Source organism: Dendrobates tinctorius, unplaced genomic scaffold (assembly GCF_039654945.1).
Source record: "Dendrobates tinctorius isolate UK_male_01 unplaced genomic scaffold, ASM3965494v1 ptg000129l, whole genome shotgun sequence".
NCBI lineage: Eukaryota > Metazoa > Chordata > Amphibia > Anura > Dendrobatidae > Dendrobates > Dendrobates tinctorius.
In genome coordinates this window covers 840,203-851,661 of record NW_027361797.1, presented here as the reverse complement: position 1 = coordinate 851,661, position 11,459 = coordinate 840,203, and the positions used below count along the sequence as shown (strand labels likewise).

At 42.4% G+C, this 11,459-nt stretch overlaps 1 protein-coding gene across 1 annotated transcript; it reads right to left on the bottom strand.

Moving 5' to 3' along the window:
- Positions 1 to 6,859: 6,859 nt before the first annotated feature.
- On the bottom strand, positions 6,860 to 8,725 carry LOC141047614 (hemoglobin subunit alpha-5-like). Its single transcript, XM_073542761.1, has 3 exons — positions 8,329 to 8,725; positions 7,566 to 7,770; positions 6,860 to 7,061 (listed from the first exon to the last, which is right to left on the bottom strand). The coding sequence occupies exons 1-3, from the start codon at positions 8,421 to 8,423 to the stop codon at positions 6,933 to 6,935; spliced, it is 429 nt and encodes a 142-aa protein (XP_073398862.1). The 5' UTR covers positions 8,424 to 8,725; the 3' UTR covers positions 6,860 to 6,932.
- Between the last annotated feature and the right edge of the window lie 2,734 nt (positions 8,726 to 11,459).

Below are 11,459 nucleotides of genomic sequence, written 5' to 3'. Positions count from 1 at the left end.
GCCCATAATTCTGTATGGAGGACTATGCGGTGCCCATAATACTGTATGGAGGACTATGTGGTGCCCGTAATACTGTATGGAGGACTATGTGGTGCCCGTATTACTGTATGGAGGACTATGTGGTGCCCATAATACTGTACGGAGGACTATGTGGTGTCCATATTTTTGTATGGAGGACTATGTGGTGCCCATAATACTGTATGGAGGACTACGTGGTGTCCCATAATTCTGTATGGAGGAATATGTGGTGCCCATAATTTTGTATGGAGAGATACGTGGTGTCCCATAACTCTGTATGGAGGACTATGCGGTGCCCATAATTCTGTATGGAGGACTATGTGGTGCCCATAATTCTGTATGGAGGACTATGTGGTGCCCTTAATACTGTATGGAGGACTATGCAGTGCCCATAATACAGTACTGTATGGAGGACTATGTGGTGCCCATAATTTTGTATGGAGAGATACGTGGTGTCCCATAATTCTGTATGGAGGACTATGCGGTGCCCATAATTCTGTATGGAGGACTATGTGGTGCCCATAATTTTGTATGGAGAGATACGTGGTGTCCCATAATTCTGTATGGAGGACTATGCGGTGCCCATAATTCTGTATGGAGGACTATTCGGTGCCCATAATACTGTATGGAGGACTATGCGGTGCCCATAATACTGTATGGCGGACTATGCAGTGCCCATAATACAGTACTGTATGGAGGACTATGTGGTGCCCATAATACTGTATGGAGGACTATGTGGTGCCCATAATACTGTATGGAGGACTTTGCAGTGCCCATAATATAGTACTGTATGGAGGACTATGTGGTGCCCATAATACTGTATGGAGGACTATGTGGTGCCCATAATACTGTATGGAGGACTATGCAGTGCCCATAATACAGTACTGTATGGAGGAATATATGGTGCCCATAATTCTGTATGGAGGACTATGCAGTGCCCATAATACTCTATGGAGGACTATGCAGTGCCCATAATACTGTATGGAGGACTATGTGGTGCCCGTAATACTGTATGGAGGACTATGCAGTGCCCATAATACTGTACGGAGGACTATGTGGTGTCCATATTTCTGTATGGAGGACTATGTGGTGCCCATAATAATGTATGGAGGACTAGGTGGTGCCCATAATTTTGTATGGAGAGATACGTGGTATCCCATAATTCTGTATGGAGGACTATGCGGTGCCCATAATTCTGTATGGAGGACTATGTGGTGCCCATAATTTTGTATGGAGAGATACGTGGTGTGCCATAATTCTGTATGGAGGACTATGCAGTGCCCATAATTCTGTATGGAGGACTATGCGGTGCCCATAATTCTGTATGGAGGACTATGCGGTGCCCATAATACTGTATGCAGGGATTTGTAATGTACTGTATGCTGTGCCAGGCCTGCCATTGCAATTACTGATCCCTCTTCTGAATTCTTCTGTGTGGTTCTTGTATGTGCGGTGATGGCCCTAACATCCTTGTGTTCAGACATCTTTTCTCTAAGTCTCTAAATTAAAATGTCCACTATTGTACAAATTTTTACAGGATAGACATAAATCTGTATGAACCAGACTAATTTCTACCGGTTTTAAAAATTTACTGGGGGGCGCCGTTGTGCAGTTCGCCTCAGGCGGCAGAAAGGCTAGGTTCACCCCTGTATACAAATCATTAACCTGGAAAGGATGTACCTTAACATATTTCCCAGCAAAATCTATTTTGGCTTTGTTTTGGTATGTTTTTTGGTGCACCTGTAAAAGTGGCATGAAACTCTGACAACATTGTTTAAAGCTGTGAACTAGGAGTCAGGAATGCTTCCAGGGACGATCCCCATGATGTCCCCGTGTCATTTGAGCAGTGTCTCCATCATTTTCTGACGTTTTTAGACCTTAAAAGGAGCCTCGTGGGGGTTCGCAATAAAAATGCTTGGATCTCCCATAGACTTACGTTGGGCTTATTGTTCTGTCCGAGTACCCGAGTATTCCAATTTGCTCGACCCGAGCAACAAGCACCCGAGCATTTTAGTGCTCACCCATCGCTATTTATAATGTAGAGCCGTGAAAATAAAAAATCTTTTTTTTTCCACAAAAATGATTTTTTTAGCCCCATATTTATTATTTTCACAAGGGTAACAGGAGATATTGGACACCAAAAGTTGTTGTACCATTTGTCTTGAGTACGCTGGTACCCCATATGTGGGAGAAAACTACTATTTGGGCACACGGTGGGGCTCAGAAGGGAAGTAGTGAAATTTTGGAGTGCAGACTTTGATGGAATGGTCTAGGGGCATCATCTTGCATTTGCAGAGCCCCTAATGCACCTAAACAATAGAAACCCCCCACAAGTGACCACATTTGGAAACTAGACCACCCAAGGAACTTATCTAGATGTGTGGTGAGCACTTTAAACCCCCAAGTGCTTCACAGAAGTTTATAACGTAGAGCCATGAAAATAAAAAATCATTTTTTTCCACAAAAATAATATTTTCGCCCCCAAATTTTTATTTTACCAATAGTAACAGGAGAAATTAGACCATCAAAGTTGTTGTGCACTTTGTCCTGAGTACGCCGGTACCCCATGTGTGGGAGTTAACCACTGTTTGGGCGCATGGCAGAGCTCGGAAGGGAAGGAGCGCCGTTTGACTTTTTCAATACAGATTTGGCTGGAATTGAGATCGGACGCCATGTCGCGTTTGGAGAACCCCTGATGTGCCTAAACAGTGGAAACCCCCCAATTCTATTTCGATTCCCAACCTTAACCATTACCCTAACACCAACACACCCCTAACCCTAAACCCAACCATAACCCTAACCACAAACCTAACCCCAACACACCCCTTACCCTAATCTCAACCCTAACCATAACCTAACCACAAAAATAACCCTAACACACCCCTAATCCCAACCCTAACCCTAGCCCTAAGCCTAACCCTACTTTTAGCCTCAATCCTAACCCTAACTTTAGCCCCAACCCTACCCTAACTTTAGCCTAATACTAACCCTAACTTTAACCCCAACCCTAAACCATAACTTTAGCCTAACCCTAACTTTAGCCTTACACTAACCCTAACTTTAGCCTAACAATAACCCAAACTTTAGCCTAACCCTAACTTTTGCCTAACCCTAACCTTAACTTTAGCCAAACCCTAACCCTAACTATAGCCTAATCCTAACCCTAACTTTAGCCAAACCCTAACCCTAACTTTAGCCTAACACTAACCCTAACTTTAGCCTAACAATAACCCTAACTTTAGCCTAACATTATCCCTAACTTTAGCCTAACCCTAACCCTAACTTTAGCTTAACCCTAACTTGAAAAATGCATCTGCCTAAACGCGTAGTTGTAACATGTAACATTACTGGATTCATTAAATATTGAGGAGATTTTTGTAATAACGTCTACTACTCTTCCTTCTATGCTCGCTGGATATCTCCTTTTTTGCTTGGTTACAGCTGTGCTTAGTCTGGATTGAACTACTTCCGTGCTGAAGCTTCTGAAATGGCCGTCACAGTGGTGAGCTTAACTTATTTACATTTTCTCTCTAACCCTAACTTTATTCTAACCCTAACCCTAACTTTAGCCTAACAATAACCCTAACTTTAGCCTAACACTAATCCTAACTTTAGCCTAACCCTAACCCTAACTTTAGCCTAACACTAACCGTAACTGTTAGAATCTGTTCAGTTTGTGACTATGCCATTTTCTTGCAGTGTTCTGGCTGCTGGTCGTTTTCCCCTGGTGCTGGGTTTGTCTTGGGTCAGGTGATTGTATCACCCTCTATTAACCTGCACATGTGTCCCATTCCTTGCTGGACAACAGTGTTAATCAGCTTGAAGTCTGGCTTGGAGCTTTGCTTTGTCTACTGTGTGTTTAACTAGTGCAGTTCTGGGACCTATGGTTCTGCTAGTCTTAGTTTCTGTTTTCAGTTTGTTTCTGCAGCCTTCTCTTTGTTTTTCTATTAGGAAGTTACCTGTTTTTGTACCCAGTCCTTAGATCTTTCAGGGACCCCCTTCCTCCTATCTACAGGTCTTCACTTGAGATTATACTAGGATCGTCGGTGGGTCTATTCACAAGGAATGGGTCACCCACCCCATCGCAGGGTATCAGCCTAGTCACAGCACAGGGTCAGTTTTCCCCCTCCTACCCTAGTCCTGTGCTGCAGAACCGTAACAGTAACTTTAGCCTAACGCTACCCTAACTTTAGCCTAACAATAACCCTAACTTTAGCCTAACCCTAACCCTAACTTTAGCCTAACCCTAACCTTAAATTTAACCTAACCCTAACATTAGCCTAACCCTAACTCTAACTTTAGCCTAACCCTAACCCTAACTTTAGCCTAACACTAACTTTAGCCTAACAATAACCCTAACTTTAGCCTAACAGTAATCCTAAATTTAGCCTAACCCTAACCCTAGCCTAACAATAACCCTAACTTTAGCCTTACCCTAACTTTAGCCTAACCCTAAACCAGCTTTAGCCTAACACTAACCCTAACTTTAACCTAACAATAACCCTAACTTTAGCCTAACAATAACCCTAACTTTAACCTAACCCTAACTTTAGCCTAACCCTAACCCTAACTTTAGCCTAACACTATCCCTAACTATAGCACTAACCCTAACATGCCTTATCTGTTTTTTTTTACTTTATAACAAGATCACTGACTGGCACAGCTGTTGCCAGCATCACTTGTCACACTGTTTCTCCTCTAATCTCTCACTGACAGGAGCTCAGAGTAGAAACAGCGCTATTATGAGTCAGATCACCCGGGAAAGTCTGTTGCTATAACAAACTTTCCCAGTGATTTGTCTCATTGGCTGCTGTGACGCTGACATCATCAGGACCTGAACCAATCAGGTCTCGATGAGGTTAGGGGTCACAGGAAACATTGTGCGCCAGAATTCCCTCGCTATAAAGTACGTGGGGGTCCCGAGCAGCACAAAACCAACGACCGTAGACAAACGTTGGCGCTGCACAAAGCCTTGTTAGCGCTGATGTTTATCTACCGTTGGCGGTCATGAAGCGGTTAATTATTGTTTGTATACTATATTCACTGTTATTTTACATACATATTGAATTGAATGTGATGGCTCCTTTTTTTCTTCCCGTATTCATGCCTATGGGGTGACACCACATTTTTTGGTGCACCTTTTGAACAGCTCTGTTATTGATAAAACTGTTTCGAGATGTGTTTTGTACTGTTTACTATGAATTATTTGTCATTAAAAATACACTTTTTTAATCCATATAAATATTTTGGTGGTTTATATGCTCAGTGTTTCTATATGTTTATTTATGGCCCATTATATATGGGAGCCTTCATATTTTATGGAGGACTGTGTGGGAGTATTTATACTTTTTGAAGGGCTATGTGGAGCCCATTCTACTGTTTGGAGGACTGTGTGGTGATATTATACTGTTTGCAGGTCTATATGGTGGACATTATACTGTTCAGAAGGCTATGTGGGGTCCATTATACTGTATGCGAGCAATTAAACCCTGTGAAGGTTTGTGTGTTGTCCATCATACTGTGTGTAGGGCTGTCTTGGGGTCATTATGCTGTTTGGAGGGCAAGTGGTGTTCATTATACAGTGTGGAAGGTTGAGTTAGGGCCATCGTACTGTGTGGGGGCCGTTATACTGTATGGAGGCCCATTATTATGTATGGAGCGCTGTGTGGGTGTCACAGTTGGGGTCTCATACTGTGTTGGGGTCATCATACTTTTCCGGGGGAAGGGGGGTGAAGGTGAGTACAGTATGGTCATATCAGAATACATATAGCAGGTACTATGGAAGGATGTACTGTGTGTGAATCATACTGTGTTTAGAACAAACACTTCTGTTGACATCATAATTTATGGGAGCAATGAATCTAGAGGTTTCTATAGCAGGAACATTACTTTGTACCGGCTGCAAACTTGTGAGATATGCTCTTCTATGACCCTGCAGATTTTTTTTAATTTTTTTTTTTTTTTTTGGGGGGGGGAGGGTACCTAATTAAAACTTCTGCTATGGAGCCCATGATTTCTATGTACACCACTGTTCACACGACCATATTGTAGAAATTCATAGAGTAGGACAGCACTCAGAAAATGGTAAGAAATTTATGTGCAAACATTTTTTTATCATCTCTATGAGTCTAGTGTAACTTGAACCAGAGTTTCCTTTAGGAAATAGTGGTCCCTTTTACATTGATAAAATACTGTTTGGGTAAAAGCATAATTTATGACCCTGGAGCGATAAATAAAAGTTTGGACATTAAATTCTTATTATTTTATGTGTTATGTCCTAATCTTTGAATTCCTGGATTACTTAGGGCCACTGGCAGTGAGTCCACCAGGACATGTACTATCTTAGAGCTGCCTGTGCAATACATTGGATATAACATTGCCATAAGTCCCTATTGGGCAGAGTGAAAATTTGGAGCACTCTGTCCTTTATTTTCTCCCAAGATACCTTTGTGTGCCCACAATTTTTTGTATGCATGAATTGGTGAGAAAACAAGTTGTGGCATGCAGCAGTATCTCATACTGTGTTATGCAGGTATCTCTAATAAAAGGATGAGCATTGCTTCTAGGAGATAATATGTGCCCTACAAGGTACAGCGCAGAGGTATATGGAGAATATATGGATCAATCTCCCACACAGTACTTGTATACTGAGCTTGAAATAAGCTATTAAAGCAAATCTGTTATGAGAATATGGATGAATATACATAACGAGTAGGTTTGGCTACACAAAATAATATTGTGCATTTGTAATAACAGCCATCACTGCAGATTATACCGCTGCACCCAGGCCGATAAACCAAGGATCATTGATCACTGTTGACCCATAATGACAACAAGTATGTGCTGATAAAATGGGTTTTATTAAATAACTCAGAAAGTCATGTTAACACCCAGTTATCAGGCTGAGGTCCAGTTTATCTGTATTTGGACACCAGGACGCAGGACACAACAGAGAGGAACTTGTCCCAGGCGGCATGAGAGACGGCATTGAATTCACTAGGGAAGTGGGCAGCCAGAGTCACCTGGATGGAGTGGGACAGCATCTACAAGAGAAACAAATCATTAGTAATGATTAAAATGTATTATTTCTTTACTATGATATCATCAAAGGAACATTAATCACATCTATTAAACTTTGCTCCATGTATTAGCACTCAGTACAACATTTACTAAACATATGACTGGTAAAGGTTTAATTCTGACGTCCATTCAAATCTGTCCAAGATCGGACTGGCCGGTGGTCTCCTGACCGGAGCGTGCTAGCTTAATCTATTTCTATGAGGCTGGCACATTCCCGTCAGGAGAGCACACAGTAATATTTTGGGCCGTGTTTATAAGCCAAGTGGACTTAGAGAGAGAAACTGTAAAGGGAAGATCTGCATCTCTTATGTGTTGTGGACCCAATCCTAGGTTTGGCTTACAAATACTGATGTAAAATATCGACCAAAATATGTCTGTGTTTAAGCTAAGTGAAAAGTTTGCAAACTAGACAACTTTTACTTGTAATATGTCAGGTAATTAAGTGGATAAATGACCGGGCCTCTTACCCTAAAGTTGCCAGGGTCAACCTTGAGCTTCTGGGCATGAAGGTCACTGAGGGAGGACAGAGCATGGTCAATGTCATCCAGGTGCTGGGCAGCATTGCCAATGGCCTTCACAACCTTTCCTCCATGGCTGTGGAGATCCTTGGAGCCTTGGCTCAGGTCAAAGTGGCTGAAGTAGGTTTTGGTCTGAGGGTTGCTCAAGAACATCCTGCGGGAAAAGAAAATATGATTAATGTAGAATATAAATAGCATTGTGATACAGTACTAGGTCATATCTGTGAAGGCTAAAGAATTCTCCACTTTATGATAGAAATAACAATTTTTTTCCAACCCGTGAAATTAAGACTTAAAATAGAATAAATCAAGATATATCTACTACAGTATGTGAAAGTTAAAGGGATTATCTCATAAAGAGAACATATTTTTCTAATACAGGTGGGCTGTAAATCAACTAAAAATACTGCAGGTCTGCCATCTAATGAGACAACCCCTTTAATCAGAAACTGTTAAAATAAAATATGTTACAGCATATTACAAAAAGGTTATATTATGCAAAGAGGTAGTATGATACACATGCATGAATAATAACCAAGAGAAAAGAGCACAGAGAAGAGCTATACGGTCAATTATTAGGTATTTATAAAGTAACACTTCAACTATATATACTTTATCGTACCGTGTGTAAATATTAGAGTAAAATTTGATCTAATAAATCTTTATACACTATGAGAACAGTATGTATGAGAAGAATACAAGTCGGTGTTACCTGTGCAGAGCCTCGGCGCCGATGGCATCAGCATGGCCAGCAATCTTGGATGCCAGGGAGGAGATGGCAGCCTTCTCAGCGTCAGAGAAAGTCATGATTGGTTCAGGTTAGTGCAGATAGACGGGACGGTACCTATTGTGCTGGCCTGGACTTGCACTTTTAAAGAGACACAGACCCCATAACAACAGGAGATGCCTCCCCTTTTTCAGTTACACCCAGTGGCTTATCTCTTTAGCAAAATATTTGTGTCAGGGATTTCGCAGTGTCTGCTAATGTCAATGTATGATAACAAGCTGCATACAGTACCAGCGTGATAACCGTATATGCCAAATCATTCCTATAAGGCTAAATAGGCAACTTTATTGAAAGTCATAAATCATCGGTCACGATCTATAGATTTCCAGCTATGGCAAGTCTGTATGTGTTATATGCGTGAGCCTTATCAATATAGTGTAGGGTTCATACTGTAGGGTACAACTACCTGTAGGATTCTTCATTACAGAAGTATCTAAAAGCAGAGACAATGCTACATTGGAGATCTGAGATGAAGAATAAGCTGGAAGCATCATAATTACATCATAATTACATCATAATTACCCCTGTGGGGTTTGCAGAACTCATCCTTTTGCCAGTTACGTTGTCATCAGTAAAGCTAGTATACTAGTTTACTGTCACCAGTAAAGGTGTATATATGGCAGCCTCAGTCTTCCAGCTACACATGATAGAGTAGAAAAGTGCGGAAAATGTCTTTCGTCTGAACCCAACAAACAAATACAACCTCCCATAGCGCTCGCTAAGTATATGTGAATATTGGCTATGTGAATTTTGAATGCTGAATATATGAAATATGAACAGCATTAATGCTATATAGACAAGGTGTATGGAGCTGAGGAAAGTTGTATACAGTTTCATCAAATTATATGGGCTTATCTGATAACTACATGGTGACCTCTGTGGATGGGACCAAGTCTAATATAGTTACTGGAGATAATCAGATGTTTTGATATTTCAATTCGCCAGGTTCGGCAAATTCTTCTAAAATATTCAGATAGTTTATCTGCACTGAAATGATGTGACTAAGGCCTCTTTCACACGTCAGTTTTTTTCAATCAGTCGCAATCCGTCAAAGTTTGGAAAAAACGGATCCTGCGCAAATTGGGAAAAACTGATGCAACAGATCTGCTTTTTTGACGGATCCGTCGTACAGCTGTAGCTTGAGTTAAACTTTGTCCCTTGTGCTGAGAGAGAGAGAGATTTTTATGTGCCAGAATGGAAAACGCAGCTGTAGGGGTTAAATTAAAGGAATAGAAATTATTCCAGGTATGCTCAGTTTTAAAAAACGGAATCCGTCACCGGATTCCATCTTTTGACGGACAGCGATGGATCCTTCGCCCAGAGGCTTCCATTATAGCCAATGACAGATGGCGCAGGATCCGTCGCTGTCCTACTTTTCGACGTAGACAAAAAACGTTCCTATGTCCATTGTCTCCTGCCAACAGATAAAGTATATCCAACGGATCCATCGAACGACGGATGAAATATGCGGCCATCCGTCGCAATCCATCGCTAATACAAGTCTAAGAGAAAAAAACGGATCCAGCAGCATCAGTCGCCGGATCCGTTTTTTTCAAAAAACGAGGGATTGTGACTGATGGCAAAAAACTGATGTGTGAAAGAGGCCTAAGGCTGGTTTCAGACTAGTGTTTCTTCCACGCACCGCTCGGCACCGCTAAGCCCCGCCCCTGCCGGCTCCCTGCCCGCCCCATCCGGTCATCGCCACCTACTATCGCACACGGCTGCATGCGATCTGCGCACCCTATCTTTAGCATAGGGTGCGCAGACCGTGCGCTGACCGTGCGCTAGTAGGATTTTAGCGTGCACTGCGCACTTTTGAAGGTGCGCCGCTGTGCGCCGAACGCAGCATGTTGCATTTTAGCGCACTCGGCGCACCTTCAAAAGTGCGCAGTGCACGCTAAAATCCTACTAGCGCATGGCCAGCGCACGATCTGCACACCCTATGCTAAAGATAGGGTGCGCAGATCGCATGCAGCCGTGTGCGATAGTAGGCGGCGATGACCGGATGGGGCGGGCAGGGGGCGGGGCTTAGCGGCGCCGGGCGCTGCATGGAAGAAACGCTAGTGAGAAACTAGCCTAAGACTGTGTGCACATGGTGCCTTTTAGACATGAGCACATCCACTGAGTTTTCCCAGGCGAAGCATATTCCGGAAATCACCAGCGGACAGTGGCTTTGCCTGCGGACAATGGCTTTGCTCTTGAGGCTACTCCGTCACCAGCGTCTTTCACTCTATACTGTGAAGTATAGAGCAGGTGGATTCCCAATGGAAGCTGTCCAAAGAATGAGCATGTCACTTCTTTTAAGGCCGGGGTCACACTGGCGAGGAATACGGCCGAGTGAGAGGCGCTAAAAGCACGCATTACACACGGACCAATGATTCTCTATGGGGTCCCTCGCACCAGCCGTATATTTCTCATCCGTATTCTACGCTCCGTGCCAATCGCAGCATGCTGCGATTGTCAGCGTACTACGCCCGTAATACGCCAATGCAAGTCTATGGGTGCGCAAAAAATACGGATTACACACAGACCACACATGTGACTTGCGAGAAATACGCACCCGGTGTCTTTTAGCAAAGCCGGCAATTCAGTGCAAAAATACAGTAAACTCACACTGACAGTTTTAATAAAGAAACGAAAGAATAGATATATACACATAAAATACATACACATATATATATATATATATACAGTATATACATTCTATGTGTCTATATCTATTCTTTTGTTTCTGTTTAGAAACCCTGTCATAGGGCTCCATTATATGTCCATTTTGCAAGCCTGCGAGAAAATCTCGCCATACGGATTACATACGGATGCTTACAAGCGCAAAATACGCGACCACACCTTGATTACGGATGACATACAGATCACTATTTAGGGGTCATTCATCCATATTACGCATGTAAAATACTGACCGTATTTTGCGTCGGTTAGTGTGACCCCAGCCTAAGGGTTTTTGACCAATTAAGCCTTTAAAGAAGTGACATAACACAATTCAATGTTCACGATGTTCATTTTATGGGGTTCTTTTACAATGCTTTAACAAGTGGATT

Bases quoted from the DNA above. Each gene is read 5' to 3' on its own strand.
- LOC141047614 (XM_073542761.1), bottom strand. From the start codon at position 8,423: ATGACTTTCTCTGACGCTGAGAAGGCTGCCATCTCCTCCCTGGCATCC. The intron at 7,771-8,328 runs GTAACACCGACT...CTTTTCCCGCAG, and splicing joins GGCGCCGAGGCTCTGCACAG to GATGTTCTTGAGCAACCCTC. The intron at 7,062-7,565 runs GTAAGAGGCCCG...TTTCTCTTGTAG, and splicing joins TTGACCCTGGCAACTTTAGG to ATGCTGTCCCACTCCATCCA.